At 40.0% G+C, this 16,977-nt stretch overlaps 1 protein-coding gene across 24 annotated transcripts in view; it reads right to left on the bottom strand.

Annotated features, from left to right (window-relative positions):
- Positions 1 to 15,242, bottom strand: part of mark3a (MAP/microtubule affinity-regulating kinase 3a) — a 46,594-nt gene extending 31,352 nt beyond the window's left edge. For 23 of the 24 annotated variants that reach the window (XR_011907669.1, XR_011907670.1, XM_072364856.1 and 20 more), the window contains exons 1-3: positions 14,604 to 15,242; positions 9,567 to 9,749; positions 8,375 to 8,428 (exon numbers count right to left, since the gene is read on the bottom strand). Coding sequence is in view for 22 of the 24 variants with exons in the window: in XM_072364856.1 (XP_072220957.1) it covers positions 8,375 to 8,428; positions 9,567 to 9,749; positions 14,604 to 14,654 (288 nt within the window). In the remaining 2 variants the exon portion in view is untranslated. Of the gene's footprint in view, positions 1 to 8,374; positions 8,429 to 9,566; positions 9,750 to 11,596; positions 11,686 to 14,603 lie in introns of those variants that run through there. The other variant, XM_072364858.1, reaches the window with a different exon arrangement.
- Positions 15,243 to 16,977: the final 1,735 nt, after the last annotated feature.

The raw sequence follows: 16,977 nt of genomic DNA, 5'->3' as shown, positions 1-16,977 counted from the left end.
ATCAAGCAGTTAAAACCAGCAAAAAAAATAAATAAATAAATAAATCAAACCCACCCATCTATCGAACAACAATTAAAGCAGGAGTTTTTCATTTATCCAAGATGGCGATGAGATGACTAGACCCCTCTCCAGTCCCCACAAAACTTTCTGTGTTGTTAAGAAATTCAAGTTTCAACTGATCCAGTCTAATTTCTGGCTTCAATTTATAGACCAAACATCTCTCCAGACATACTTGGATTTTTCAGAGTTTAGATATACTCTCAGACTCAGCGGCCGGAGAGCGACAGACATAGTGAGCAGAAAGAAAACCTGTGTAAAGGGGGCAAACATTCTAAAACATTCCATTCTGCTGGATTAAACAGCTTCTAAGAATGTTAAATGATGTAGTGTTAAAAAGCTGAGATGGTTACAAACGCCTCGCAGTTTTATGAACATGCCACTTTTTTCCTTTCCCCAGTGGAAGTCTGTAATGCAGTTCCACCCCCAGCCCTGCCGCAGGCGTGTAGAAAAATGGCTCCATAAGGATCAGTGCACGCAGTTTGTTCCAAATTAAGGGTCAGCAACAAACGTGATGCGGCATCTGATGTGATCTCTGCGTGTTCAGGGTGGAAGAGGACAGAGCAGCTCTGTAGCCGACACGGATGTACAAAATCATCTGTTTGCGACTTCTAATGGAATCATCTGATGGAAACATAAATACAGGCAAAAACTGCGACGGTATAGATAATAGTGATGCACAGTTAACTAAAGTCCCATGACCTTACAAATTAGTACCACCCTTATTATCTTGTTTATAGTTTTACATGTGACTTTTTCTGAATCCTCTTGTGAATCCTCTTGCTACTATAAATTGGTCATTTTCCCACAGAGAAACTAACAAAAAAGGATGATCTTATCCTAATATTGTAGCTCAAGTTTAAGACCTCTATTATGGGAATACATCAGCATTGTTAGATACCGAAATTTAGGGAATAGAATCGGATCCCAAAAAATGTGGATTAGTGCATCTCTTGTCTGAAAGTTGGCCCTCAACATTAACACCATAGTGACAGGAAGTACTTCCTGCTTCGGCTGAGGAAGCTTGACCTGACTCATGACTTCTCCACAGAAATAATACGGTCTGTTCTCACCACTTCCATCACTGCCTTGTTTGGATCGGCCACGACAAAAGAGTGGAGCAGACTTTGACGGACCGTCAGATCTGCAGAGAAAATAATCGGTACCACCTGCCCTCCATTCAGGACATCTACACGTCCAGGACATCGGCAGAGAAAATCTCTGCAGACCCCTCACTCCCTGGGAACCACATCTTCTGACTCCTGCCCTCTGGGAGGCAGTACAGAACGCTGTACAGCAAAACATCTACTGTCGAGAACAGTTTTACGTGGTCAAAGCTTGAACACGTAATACCTGTAGAATCTTTACTGTTGTACATACTGCTCAACTGTAAATACTATAGAAATATCTATAATCTGCGTACATAATGCTTTTGTAAATATTTCACTTTCACTTACCTGCACAAAACTACGAGTGTGATTCTCAGATTCGCTGTTTTATCAAGGTAACGCGCATCACACCTCTGAATGTGTGAAAGATTAGAAGTGTAAATGTCAGAGTAATGTAAGGCGAGACCATTTCAAATCCAGGGCCGGTTTATAGCAACGTGAGAGATATGTCAAGTGCTGACAAGATTTTCTCAACACATTTATCCAAAAAGTTTAGTGCACTCAGCTGTTACATGGCTATACATGAATGAAACGAGAGCTCCATGAGTCAAGTTTATATATCAAACAAAAAAAAAAAAAGAAAAGAAAAAAAATCTCACAAAAATGTGATAACTTAAGCGTAGTATCATCAAAGAGATTTTTCCTTTATAGTCTTCAATTTGCTAGTTTAGCGGGCAAAAAGACAAATTTCAGACAAGAGTCCGTGAGGTCTTTATGTTCACATATCGTACCCAAAAAAGAAAAAACAGTTGGGTTCCCCAATGCTGTTATCAATATTAGCTTAGTCTTTTTCTGTGGCATTTCATCACTAAATGTTCACATATGACTTTCAAACTGGGATAGATACATCTTTGTTGCTATTTGGTGTAATGTGTGAAAGTAAAGGGGCAGAATGAGAGATATTCACAGCAGCAAAATGGGCTACGTGTGTACGGAAAAACTGGTAGAACTTGCCACTCTAACAATACTGTTAATCATTCAGCTGATTCTGCCAAGCTGATATGATGTCTAAGCACACACTGATGCTGGGCTGAGCCACCTAAGAGTAAATTACCAAGGAGGAACAACAGCAGCTTGATGAGGACTTATTTTCTTCGTTAATAGCCACAACCGATTAAATGAAATGGGTTTTGGAATCTTTCCTCATTTTTCAAGGAGAGCAATCACGGTCAGCACTTTGGCACAGCATCATGACAACATGAATTCCTTCAAAAACACAAAAGGGGAAATTAATCATGTGCACCATCAGATCTCTCCTACCCATCAGCATTCAGAATGACCATACAAACTGACAAAAATGGTTTAGTGTTCTGCCATAAGAGGCCTAAACAGCTCAGAACCATTTATTATTGATCAGCCGGTAACTACTCCACATTTTTTTCCTCCCTCGCTTCCTTTAAAAGAACATAAAAAAGGCATCAATCTTTCATAAGGCACTAGCGCCTACAGTGCTGTGGTGGTTAGGCTTGTTGACAAATCCGAGCACTGTGTAGCCAGGAAAAAAAAAACACCTTCAATCAATCAACAAATTTATGTGGCAGAAAATGTGTTTTCACTGCATTTAGATTATCAAAGCTGAGAAACACACTTTTAAGTCTAAATGTTTGCTTGTTTACAAGATCAATATAGTACATTTTTTCTCCCCTAAATGATCAATAAAGCTAATTAGAGCGGTGCTATCTGAGCTCTTCTTGGAGTTTTACTTCATACAATCACACACTGTCAGCATCTGCCTGAGGCAGTCGAAACTTATATTCATACTTTCCAATACTGAAACAAACTGATTTTCTAAAAACATTGTGGATTTAACTTCATTGGTTGACACATCAGTGTCTCTCACAATGAACTGCACGCTGTGTCCCTTCTGTAAGCATGACTCACCTAAACTCCGTTTCTGTGAACTATCGGGCCTGAATGCAACCCATAAAGTCTGTGAACGGCAGCTCTTTTGTCACAATGCGGTAAGAAGTACCTTTTGCAGATGGATTAGTACATTTATGTACAAATGCCATATTTCCATCAGTGAATCCGTCCCTGGACATTTTGTGACAGTCAACCAAATAGTTTTCTTTGCCAGTGTTTTCCACACAAAGAATACTACATTAAAACATGACTTTACTTTCTTTGCAATATCTTGACCTTATGAACTCAGCATTTCATGTCCCGTTATCAGAAATTTGGGGCTGCAGTGTCAAAACGGGGAATAAATGAACTTGTAAACGAACTGGGGGCAGGCGACAGCTTGTGCTGCAGGTGGGAAGAGCCTCACGTTAGATCTGGACTCACACATGACACACCTGTGCCTTGCTGCTTCAGTGGATATATATATATATATTTTTTAAAGATTAATCCAAAAAAAAGCCACACACCATAACATGTCAACACTGTGACCCCTAGATACTTAGCAAGTTGAGAAGAGACTAAAATATTAAAACCACTCCAACATCTCAACATTTACTCCACACTTTTAAAGTTTTGTGACTCTGTTATGTTGACAGACAGATGTACTTCCAACCTCTCCAACTGACAGAACTGCCTTTGTGGCAGTTCCTGCCTCAGCAGGAACATATTTTACCATGACAGTGCATATATGCTTATGCATACACAGTGAAGACAAACAGCACAACTGTCTCTGTTGATCATTTAGTTCAGCTGAGATGGTTAATTACTGCTTATTTATGAATTTCCTCAGAGTTTGAATCTGTTCTCTCAGCAGGCAGAGAGTACGAGCAACATACGATTGTCCACTGACAGATTCAAGCTCGCAGATCTACCGGGACACCTTCGGCCCTAAACCTTGCACTGCTGCTGTCTGCCTGAGAGGCAAACAGGTGGTGACAAACGGTGGTTGTTGTTTTCAAACTCAGCAATGCTCTGCATGCCAGGATGCCTCAACACACACACACATTCCACAGGTCTCTAAAAAATGTGGAGAAATAGGCTGTGTCATTTACATTCTTTCATGCTTTATACTGGCCTGCCTAAACTGTGAATCAGCTCTGTGCATCCTGTGGTGCAGATGTTTACTGCCAAATTAAAGGTTCTTTCAAAAGAAAAAACATTCTAATAGTTGCATTTGTTGTTAAATATCAGTGAAACAATGGAAAATTATCTGGGAAGTCCAGTTTGAGTGAAGATGTCGTGTTGTTGTTATGGGTGATTGGAAAGCAGACTTTAAAATTACAGCGTTGATATTATCCTGCAGGATGAGTCAGACACCGAGCCAGGTAAAACTCGTCTGACGACAGTTTGTCATGCACCAGCTCGTGTTCCGCATCTAAACTGAGTAGAGCTGTTATCAATTCTGTGTTTTTGTAGTCAACTCAGATTTGAAACAACATGTGAAGTTCAGCGAGCCAGTAAACGGTAGGCTTGTCCTGATCCAATCTCAGCTACTGGACCGGAGTCCTGATCAAGGGGTTTTATTAACTGATCCATATTGGGGCAACTGAGTTACGACTGGGAACGCCACACAGTTAATCTTTTTTTTCTTCTTTTCTCTGGACATCATCATCTTTAAAAGTCCAACATCTGGCTGGCTGTACAAGTCACCATCATGAAACATTCACCATTGAGCAACAGATTATTTCATTAACTTCATGTACTGATATCTTTTCCTTTTTCAGAGGTGATCTGATATAATAAGAAGTGTTAACATTACCAAATCACCAGAACCAGTAATTAGTCCCTTTCTACATGTGGGGAAAGCCATTTACTGATTAGTTAAGAGAATAACTTTAAAAAGATAAATAAAAAAATCCCTTCAAGCCTCAACTTGTGACAGCAAATTAAAACAAACAGATTTTGCAATGAACACTGGATGTAGAATTTACTTATATAAAGCTTCTCATTCCCAGTTCAGGGACAACTGAGGTCAGGACTTTGGTCAGGGAGGCTCTCAGGAGCCAATCTGCTTGGAGCTGACAAGCTGAACCAGGATGAGTCTGGCTGCCAGCGAGGAGGAGGAGGACGAGGTGGAGAGGAACTCTGGAGTGAGCTTTAGGTCTCACTGTCATTAAACTCTGTCTGTGAATCCTCTGCCCATCATTATAGTGAAAATATTCTAAGCTCTTAAAGTACAGGGGTATAAATCTGAGCTGGTTTTCTGCGTGACAGTGGAAACCTCTTCATTGCTGCTTGGACACAGACTTCATCTTTCATGGGTGTACGAGAAGCAGCTGCTCCGAACAAATCTGTTACCGTTTCTTTGTCACCAACAAGAAAGTATACCCATTTATTTCTTTAAAAAAGGCACAGTCTGTACTGTCCTACAATGAAGATACAAGCCGTCAGACACCTGGGGGGGGTTAGAAAAAAAAAAAAAACAGACAAATAACTACATTAAGTACAGGTCCATATATCATGCGGCTAACAGATTTAGTCTGGGGGAGGTCAAAGTAACCACATTATTCGTACATCAGGTCAAGGACATAAACCTTCTGGTGATCCACTTATACCACTGCAGTGATGCACAGCTGTCCTGATTGTGCAATCCGTCTTGTGATTGATAGAAGGCACCTTTAGGCCAAATTACACACAGCTCGAGGTTCAACTCACATCTACAGTCAGCTTTCGAAATTCTGAAGTCTTAATGGAAAAACCTTTGCACGTTTCCTGTTAAGGTTAAAGCTGCCTCAACTACAAGTGATCAGAGGCTTGTAAACAAAACACAGCGGGCTAAACGTTAGATCATTTCCTGGAGTTTTTCCCCTTTTATTTATTTTTTTTTGTAAACTTCCACACCAGCAGTTTAGAGTTTCAGATGAGTCACAACGACTCAGATCAGAGCCCTCGGAACCTCAGCTAAGGAAGCTGAATGTCTGGGTGCTGGTTATATCCAGATAGAGGTTCTCTATTAGCCCACTATGTTAAACTCAGCCACTCAACTGAGTTATTTGGCCCCACAACAGCTTACATGTTACTGCACTGATCTAGTCAAAACAAAATCAGTCCGAGAAAGCAGACTACTTCAAATTCACAAACCCCCTACCCCACCCAGTTAAGGACGATCATAAGCAGAAGACTTTATTTGGATCTTACATTTACAGTCGTCATACTCCTCTACAAGGGGGCTAATGTTGCTTTATGTTAGGAGATACTGGGGCATCAGAGACATTACTGGGTCAGCATGCTGGCTTTAGCTTAGAAAGCTTTTTTATTTTTAGCATTATGACATCATTTGGAAAGACAATGATTACGATACAGCTAAAGTTATATAATGTTCACTGGAGGAGACGCAGTCAAAGGCAGATATAGAATCTTTTTTTTTTTTTTTTTAAAATGCACTGCACAGGTCTTCCAGGCTGAAAAAAGACTACGATGCTAAAAGCTTTAACAACAGTCACTACTTAATGACAAAGGAAAAAGAAAACAAGAAGCGAGGCATGCACAGAGAAAGCTTTAGGCCACCTCTGTTTACATCTAATCAAGGCTTCAATAGTCATGCTCCCTCCCTGATCTTTGACCCCGATGACGAGAGCGTAACAGATCCCAGTGACCGACGCAAACGCCGACTCAGCTCTGCTAAGTTATAAGACTGAAAATACACATTTAGGTTTCACCCCCCTCACCAAACACTGTCAGCCTCGTTTCAATCCATCCACTTACATAAATGAGATTCTGCTTGGCTGTTTCGGCAGCATGAGCTCAAATGGAGCAAGTCAAGATTCTATTCTTATAAATCCATGAGAACCTTATTCAACACATAAACATGGAGTTACCCAATGACATTCAGTCAGCTGCTTCAGAGGATTAGGCTGGTATTTTTCAATCTTTTTATTTCATTGTCAACAAATCCAATGAAAATCTCTGTGTATATAATCCACGGTTTTCTAGGTTCTCAGCTCTGTCTACAGGTCACTTTTGAAAGCAAATCTAAAACGCGACTCTCGGCTGTATAGTGGGGTGGCATCTAAAAGCGTTCTGGTACAAAATGACTCTACGCTCAGGTTTAAAGCTACAGACAAATGCTGAGCTTAGAGCCTGGAGGGAAAAAAGCTGACTTAAGCTACACCCATAAATGGAAATGTGACATGTAGAAGAGCAGTCAATGTTTGATTTATGAAAAAGTCCAACAAAATACTTCAATGTTTTTTTTCTTCAAAACCCTTAAAATAAACATGAAAAGATATCACAATCCCTTGTGGAACAGCAGAAATGAAAAAAATAAAAAATTATCTGACAAACACCTTAGAGTTTTGTTTTTTTCCCTCGACAGTGACAAAATAACGAAAGCCTTGCGCTTTGTGTTGCTGTGAACGATGCTGTCATGACTCAGTGTTTTTCTGTCAACGTACTGTCACAGCCAACGCCAAAGGGCCCGGGCCTCCGACATATGAAGGCCACAATCAATAGAGCTTTGGAAAAACTGATGGAAAACCACTAGCCGACCGCTGAGAGGGACAAGGGAGAGTGGAGCCGAGCGGCGGGGGCCAGCTGAACACCAACATCACCACCAGCAACATCATCAGCTGCTGCTCTCTGCCTCTCCATAGTGCCCTGACTTCCCTGAAACCACTTCCAGGCCTGGAGGCCGAGCCAAAAGGATCAAAACAGCTACACACACCTAACTATCAAGCTAATAAATGTGTATGCCAAAAAAAGAAAAGAGAAACAGTTAAAAGGCATTTTCAACTCTCTGGCCTCCAACTGCTAAGTGAAACTGCTATTCACCAACTGGCAAAAGGAGCATTCAGTCCGTCTGTCAAATTAGCATTTTAAAAGCGCTGGTGGATTTAACAAGGAGAACTAAACAGTCGCTCGCAGTTGTCTGACAACTGAGCGGAGTAAAAAGGCAAAGGAAAATTACATTTTGTCTCTCCTGAAGGGTAATACATCAAAACGATTCAGCATTGAACTGAGACTAATCTAAACCTTACAAATCTTTAGCAGTGGCTAACTGGTGTGATTATTTTCATTCATTTGTTCAATAAAATCAGATCTCATCTTTTGGCCTTGGGTTTCACAAAATCAACATGTAGATGAACAAAATACTTCAATATATTAAGTCCAATAGCCTCAAACTAACTCTCTTTGCTCCCCATTTACACAACTAATACTCAATCAGTTGTGCTTCATGAATCAGAACATAATGTTAAACACAGTATGAGAGTTTAACAGCAGAGACAGAAAACCAGGGATGTCTTTACCTTCTGAAGGCTGTTCGGGTTCAGCTGAGTCTTGTCTATTATCTTAATTGCCACCTGTGGGGAGAGACAACAATTGAAACTTAGTTAAATGGGACATAAACGCAGACGAGAAGTGAAAAAGCGGGTGTGGAATATAACACTGAAACTAAGTGGCAAAACTGGCAGAGCTCACAAAAGCAAAGTAATTCAGATAAGGCACCATTTAAAGAATTTAGATGGGGTGTAAGGGGTCGTAGGCTGCGTAACAACAATGCTTCCTCTTTCTGTTTATCAGTTATGAAAAAAAAAAACCACATAAATCAAACACCCAGCTGCAGCGGCTCGTCCTGCAAAACAAACAAGATTTAAAGCCCCGTAGCAGCCGGTAAACACAGCCAGCGGGCCTGGGTTTTGTTGGAAATCTTTCTAATACAAACAGCACAGACCTTTTAAAAAAAGGTTGTAAACTGTCCAAATCCAATCAAGCTTACAAGAACATTGCCTTGTAAAATGGTTTGTAATTGGCAAAGCGTCGACTCAAATAAGGAACCATCTAATCAAAGAACAGGGAAACAGGATTACCAAACATTCACCGTCAGATTTTAGTACTTAACAGCTGAAGCAAAAGAAAAAAGTCAACAAGACTGGGTCAGGTTCTGACTTAATGGGGGTTCACAACCACTGTTGTAAGCCTGAAGAGTAAGTATGAGCAAAATAATATCAACCACACAGGGATCTGTTCATCCGCTGTCTGAAGGAGCTGTAAACACTGATGCATGTGCTTCAAAGGACGTTTAGTCCTTATGTAATGAGCTCAGGTTTCCCTACAGGCGCTTTAACTTATTTACTTAAGCAGACAGAACACGTCCGAGCAATGCGCGAAGAGCATGTAAACACACTTTGCTTCCCCTATGTGTTCTGACTGAAAACATAATAAACATGCAAAAAGGTAGTTGTGCAACTGGATTACTTCATAGTGTCAGTGTGATTTTTTAAAAATAAATATCACATAAAATGGGACGCTTCTTTCATCTTCAACAACAACAGTTAAAACTTTTCATCTTTAGTAGTAAATCCCATTTTAATTTGCCTGCTTTGAGTCGGTTTGACCTATAGACATGTTTTCTTTTTTTAAACTTTGGCAAACCTCAAACAAAATGATGAGGATTTAAGCTGGTGTTTGGAAAATAACCTGAGCGTGTCTGCGCCTCACCTCTCTGCCGGTGGGGATGTGACGGGCCAGTTTGACTTTGGCGAAGTTGCCCTTGCCGATTGTTTTGAGGAGCCGGTAGTTGCCGACGTGTGGCTGCTGCGCCTCATCGGAGCTGCGGGATCGCACGCCAGTCCGGCCCGAGCGCGTGCTGAGCTCCGTGCGCCCGTTACTGTGAGACGTATGCTGCAGAGAGAACATGTTGTTAGACGGGTGGAATCCTTTTTACTGCGGAACATCTACTTGGATCAGCCGTGACTCATGTTGACCCACTGCACACACTTCGGCTCTGCAGGAAAAAATACTTTGGATATTTATAGCTCTGCTTTTCTTCCAACAGCTACAGATGTCTGATTAAGCCTGTTTTTTTCAGCCATTGTTAAGTCAATTCTGGCTTTTAGATACTAAACTGAGTTTTCAGATTCATGAATTAAAAACAAAACTGATAAATTCAGCCACACTCTTTGCTGTGTTCATCCAGCTGATTTTAGATTAAACTTGCCTCCTAACTAGTGCCCAGATGTTAAAGACGCTCACACTGCACCCAGAAAAAAAAAAAAAGGCAGATTGAGGAGCAGATATCCATACTGAACTTCACAACTGTTCTGCTCCCTGTTTCGTCCTTTGTGAAAAAACAGGTTTCTTAACAGGTTAGCCGACTTAACAGCAACTCCCAGTACGTCATTTTGCTTTGCTAAAGCACTCCATGTTCCTCTGTGCTTTAATAGGTGCTTAAAACAGACAAACTTGCCCAAAAAAAAAGGGAAAAAAAATTTGACTTTGGTTTCAAATCTGTACCTCAAAGTTAAAGGGTCAATCAATAAAATAAGGCCGATAGCAAATCTGCCACCACATTAGTTGCGGTGGGAACTGTTAAGAGAACATTTAGAGATAAACCCCTCTGAGGTTTATGAAGACATTTTAAACAGTGTGCACACTTGTTACGTAAGTGGCGTTTATATATATATATATATATATATCTTTATAAACTTCTACCACTTCCTTTATGATGCAAGCAGAAGTGGACTAAATGATCCTAACGGGTCATCTTTACACCCTCATGAGCTTGACTCCACAACCAACAGGAAGGGTTGTAACTCTTGTTTAAAGTTGCAGAAAGAACCTCTTCTGGAATCAAGTTGAGAACCAGCTGTTCGGGACGAGTAGAAAAACCAAATGACTTCAGCGTTGTGATGCTGATGCGACAGCACGACTGATGAAGAGATTGATTTTCTTTGGTCACTGTGCTAAAAAGCTCCCCTCTATGTCCCTACAACAACTAAATCTGACAGATACTCTGTGCGGCTCGGGTATCGACTGCCCTACCAAGGCCTCATTAGCAGCGACGATGCTCTCTGCCCCACCCGGCTCGACCCATCCCTCCTCTCCCAGCCCCAACCTAACCGACCCCATTTCCCCTGCAGACATAGACAGAGATGGTCATAAAGAGGCGAAACTGGGACTTCAATGGAAACTGATACCTTCAAATCGAGGTCAAACAAAAAAAAAAAAAATCAACTAAACAGAGCGGAAATTGTCACAGAATTCATTAAGATATGAGACGATGCATCGCACAAATATCACAAGATCACTATAAAGTCAACACTGCAAATATCACAGTTTGGAAATAGAAGAACATATTAAAGAAATCAGGACCTTTTGAAGACAGACGTGACTTTAACTCCACTAAGCAACACAGACGCACTTGTAAGTCACTACAGAAATATTTTAAGACTTCTACAGTGATAGCAGAGATAAAAATATCATCAACTAGGATAAGGTCACTGTTGAATACCGCAGGCCAGAAAAAAAACAAAAAAACAACAACTCATGTCCCTGTGGGAACATTAGGTCGTGGTTCTGGTTGCATCCACATTAAGATTTTATAATCATATAGCACACAAAACATCTGCATTTAAAAAAAATAAAAAAAACAAACACCCTCTCTATTTCCCAGAGGCAACTTCCTGTAAAGAAGAAACACAAGACAAATGTAGTTTAATTCCATCCTTTCCTTTTAAGCGATTACTCACAAAGCTGCGGTGTCTCCTGGCTGCCTGTGAGCCTGTCATGTTTCAGCAGGAAGACGCTCTGCCCCGCTGATGATGCCCATAGAGATTCCCCCACACCAGACCCCCCCCCAAAAAAGCACCACAGAGAGAGAGATAACAGGAGGGGCAGCACTGATCCCAGTCAAGTCAGCTATATCAGGCACACACAAGCCGGAAACAGGATGATGTCCTTTCAAAATAAAGGCTTTCACTTAGTCACTTCCTGTGGATCAGGAACATGGAGCCCTACATTTCTTTTAACAAGACTAAAGTGCATCGGCAAAGTATTGCTAATCTGACAACTTTTACTGTTTCCACCTTGTTTCAGTTAGAGCTGCAGTAATTTGGATTATTCATCTCATTCTTCTAAGAAAATCATTAAATATATCCATCCATCACAACCCTGCAAACCACGACTTAAAATTAATCAAATGATCAATTAGAGAGAAAAGGAATAAAAACGTCTCTACCTTGGATCAAGTCATTATCATAGCACAAATCTTACAAGGTGGCATTTTGCTGATTCCAGCTGATGCTGACTCTTTATGCTAACAGCCACAGAAATGGCCCAATTTCCCCCACAGGATCAATACAATTTCACCACACCTTATCAGGCTCAGCGCTCTGTTTGTGCAGTAAAAGCCTTATCTCCGACTGATCCTCTGCTGCTACCGTGACAAGTCATGAGACCGAGAACATCACATGTAGACGTTGCGTGTTTGCACTTACTCAGATAGTGGAGAGAGAGAAGGAATGTATGGCAGAAGAACTGAGAATATAAAGTGTAAAATATGCCTGATGCAGAGACTTTGTGAAACATCTGTAGAAAGAGGAGGAAATTAGTAGCTCACTGCGGTTTTCTCGAGGAGAAACAGGGTCAGAACCCCGGTGAATTATCAATTAATCATTTCAGCTATTGTGAAGCAAATGTTTTCTGTCGTCTCTGATGTTCCCTGGATTTTTCACATTTAGCTAAAGGATGGGCATCACCGATACTTGCGTCTGCACTACGGGCCAGATGCAGTTTTATCTGCCCTTTAATTCGGACTGTTGGTTGAACAAAACTAATCTTAAGAGGCAGTATGGGCTTTCAGACATTTTAAAGAATATTCATTTTATATAAACTAAACTGTAAGGGGTTAATTTGCAAAAATGTAGCTTTGAGGGCAAATAAATCTTTGTAAAGATGATAAATCGGTCAATAAAAGCACAGAAAAAGTGAACAATGTGCGTCACGAAGAACTTGGATGACTCGAAGAGTTCTGTTAAAAAAATAAATACCCATCAACAATAACACAGTTATGAAAAGTGTTGCAGATTTGATCTGTTCATAAGGAGGTCAACAAATGAGTCAGGCTCCACTAGTTAGAGTAACTCAATATAGTTTAATAAAATATAAAAATAGGAAAATAAAAGAATTAATAGTAATTAAAAATGACATACAACTATTCAAACTACTACTGTAGACTATTATTTGGGCAAACATTCCTAAATATTTATCAGATGTAAAAAAAAAATTATTTAAAAAACATTCCTTGTGCTACCCAGGCCTGTCAGTTATTGATTACTAACTGACTGCAATTCATTTAAAAATATATACATATATACAGTGTGCGATTTGCCGGTGCGATCCCCCACAAAATGTATCCCTCCACCCAAAGTATTTTCACCATTACATCGTAATTATTAAACAACCAAAATACAAAAGGCCCGTGTTCATCGTCATATTTCACAGGACCACAACAAAAAATATAACTAAAGATTAAACAAAATCTGACATTGTTGATCGGATGGTGGACAGCAGCATCTCCCAGGCTGAAGCGAGCTTCAGCTTCAGTCTAATCCCTCTCCCCACTATGGTTGGGGGCTGCGTTGAGCCCGGTCGCTTCGCTAAATGGCGAGAGGGTCCAGTGTGTCATCAGAGCAGACCGTTTCCATAGTCTACCTAATTAACCATTAAAAAAACCCCGCCTTGACAGCACATTGTAGTATTTCATGTTTTCTGTTGAACTGATATCGGGAAATTTTATTTTGCAAATTGAAAAACAATATTTTGAGAAAATATATCTGCAGTGGTTAAGTTCACCTTCAAAATAGGCCTACCGCCTACGTTATGTAGCCTAAGTGTAAGGTTTATCTACACAAGAATCAGTTTTCATGTTTTCACACGGTCGTGGTCATTTTTCTGAATAAAGTGATTCTTCCTTTCACAATGAAGCCAAACCGAATCACTGAAAACAGAAGTGTGAAGGTTGGAGACAATATTTGGGTTCCATACCAAGGAGTGCTTGGTAAGCTGTCAATGAAAACACGTGTTCACGTTTTCCTTGAAAAGGATGAAAAGAAAAATGCGTAATAGTGCTGAGAATTATCAACCTTCATGGAGTGTAACTAAAAAAGCTTGAATATTTCTATAAAAATGCGTTTAATTTTGAAGGTCCTGCCCGGACGATCGACGCGTACAGTTAAAGGAACTTGATAAACTTCTTTTACACAGGGGATTCAGTTAGCCGGGAGGGGGCGGGACTAATCAGGCTCATGTTTGGAAGCTGAGCGGATGAAACCTTGACGTGACAGCTGCGAGAGCCAATTGGTAGCCAGGACAGAAACTACTGTTGCCTGCCAGAATCAGCAGGCAAAGTACTGTAGTTTTGTTCGTGGTGGGGCCTAACTATCCTGAATGCATCCTAATTACCCAGTCACAATAACGCTTACCGTTTACCGGCAATAAAAGTATCAAGTTCTGTGTTGAAATCAAACCATAGCTCCTATTAAAAATTCAGGGTGTGTTTAACGTAGGGGTTATGATTATTTACAATTTACCACAAAGTGCAACCTCAGTGTGAAACAATTAGCTGTCATCAAATCAAACGAGCAACACAATCTTATTAAGCAGACACATTTCTTTACCACCGAAAAGGTCATTTAGTGACATTTTACGGCTTTGAATCCAAGAAACATGACCAGATAAACAGCTCTTTATACTTACACTTTCCGTCACCTTCTCGTTGACCGTCGGTAAAGGAGTTTTTGTTGACATCTTTTAAACGGCCTTTCTCAAGCAGTCGTCGTCCGATGTCCAAAATCTACACTCTTCAGTCCGACGGCCGAGAAATGAAAATATTGTTTTGCTTTGCAGCTCTCTCCGGGGAAACAGCCTCAGCATGGATCGTGACAATTTTCAAACCAGACCGGACGTGTTAAAGCCGAGCACCTGAGCTGTTAAGGAGCGTAAAAAACTAATTAAAGAATGCAATAACCTCGTTTTCAGTATTCACATGGCGTGTATACACCGTTCGTGGCCTGTATTGAACTCGATAGACAAACGAAATCTGTGTCCGTTTGGGTTTGAGTCAGTGAAGCTAACTAAACTAACGAGAAGGCGCTGTCGGTCGTCACTTCCAAAAATTGCCACTGTTTTTTTTTTAATCTTTTTTCTTTCACTTTACGAATCCAGTTAGAAAAAAGGAGGTGGCATCGAGTGTCACTGGTGGATATTTTGCTCTGGAGTTCAAAAGGTCCAGATGACTGAAACACTCGCCGTCGGCTCGGTTTCTTCCATCTCCGGCGGCCCAAAGTGAAGCGGGTCTGTCTGTTTTAGGTGGGACCAAAATGGCTACTCAGCGGCTGGGCTGGATTAGGCTGCTTTCACGTACCGCTCGCATGCTCAGATATCAAACAATTTTCTTACCACGTCGAAAATCAATCACCGGATTTTTTAAATTAAAACGTATGACGTCAAAGGAAAGTTCTATTTACTGAACAGGTGTCAAAGAACACATTTACTATGCATTTATGGAGCTAATCAGTAAATCTTAAGAATAGTTTATGTAAAAACAAAGTTTTTCAATTTAAGTATTTTGCTAATCGTATTCTTCATCAACCGCGTCATCCGCACGTGTACAAAATGTTTTCGATTAATGTATTTCACAGAAAAAAATGTTTAATCACATCCAAAGCTGAGACAATAGCCTAAATTCACACCAGCTAAATACATACATAAGCTTAAAAGAAAAATAGTCTTCCTGATAAATATTTTTACAGTTGCGCTAAATATATATGCCTACATTAGGTAGAAAAAACGTTACTGACGAGTCGATTCTATTTTCCAGTGAAACTGAGGTTTGACAATCATACTAAAATGAAATTTTGTATAATTTTCAATTTGAAATTGATACATACAACGAATAAGGTGCATTCTGTTAAAATAAGTTTCAGTTCCTAAATGGCTTCTAGGCTTGGAGGAGTTTCTGTAACCCTTTAACTGTATATTTTCACGTGAAATTGATATTTCGTGTGATATTGTATATGATTTTCTTGATTGTAAGAGGAAATTGTAATAATTTCAAACACTACACTAATACCAATCTACACAATACCAGCTGACAGATACTGAGGTTTATTGTGATCGAACGATATGGGACTTCAAATTTTCGACAGCACTTGAATGCAGCATGTGTGTCCAGCTGAACGGGTGGAGGAAGTGAGGAAACCGGCTGACCCCAGTCCCATTGGACCACAAAGCACAGCAACCATAGACATTATAATTCTTTGTCTATGACAGCGACGACTGTCATCGTACAGAATCATGAGGAAACGGTAATGTTGGTTTACTTCAAAGGCAAACGTTTGTGCTGCTTTTTCCTCTCACCATTTCAAATATTACCGAGGCAGAGACAAACAAGATAAAAAGTCAAATACAGTAACAAATATCGTCCAATATCAGTTTGGCTTTGTAGATAGTGTAGAAATGAGTGTTATGTGCTTTTAATAACTTATGGATTCAGTTCTCAATGTTTGTGTGGCAACTATGCTATACTATTTTTCCACCAAAATACAATAAAGTCTATTTATGGTTTGTAACAGACTAAAAAAAAAACTAATGTGCAGAGCTTTAGTGTACAACAGCACAGATTTTTGCAGCAGACTTTGATTTAATTCTCAGGTGATTTACCAACTATTACACAATTAAAACGGCCCATTCAGGGGAATTTAAAGCCACTGATGAGATAAAAAAAAAAGTGTGTTCACAAAGCACTGTACTATCTATTTTTTGTTTTCTTCTCAGAACTGCTTCCCTAATCATTTACAGTGTAGTCATTACTTTAACAGGCAAAGACAACTTTATTTTAACAAATTATAGGGACCACAATAAAACCCATTAACTATATTAACCCAAACCATTCTTTGGCAGATATGTACCCAATGTTGGTCAATATCTCAAACAGGACTGTACAGTTAATGAACAGAATATATATATATTAAAAAAAAAAGGGGGGGGGGGGGGGCATAACCTTAGTTTTAGCTCTTTTGAATCTCTGATTCTCAGTTTTTCCCACCCAAAGTGGAAATCACAAAAACCT

This window comes from Leuresthes tenuis, unplaced genomic scaffold (genome assembly GCF_036924035.1).
Source record: "Leuresthes tenuis unplaced genomic scaffold, fLeuTen1.0.hap1 SCAF_15, whole genome shotgun sequence".
Taxonomy (NCBI): domain Eukaryota; kingdom Metazoa; phylum Chordata; class Actinopteri; order Atheriniformes; family Atherinopsidae; genus Leuresthes; species Leuresthes tenuis.
The sequence above is the reverse complement of the archived record's forward strand: the minus strand, read 5'-3'. Positions and strand labels throughout refer to the sequence as shown.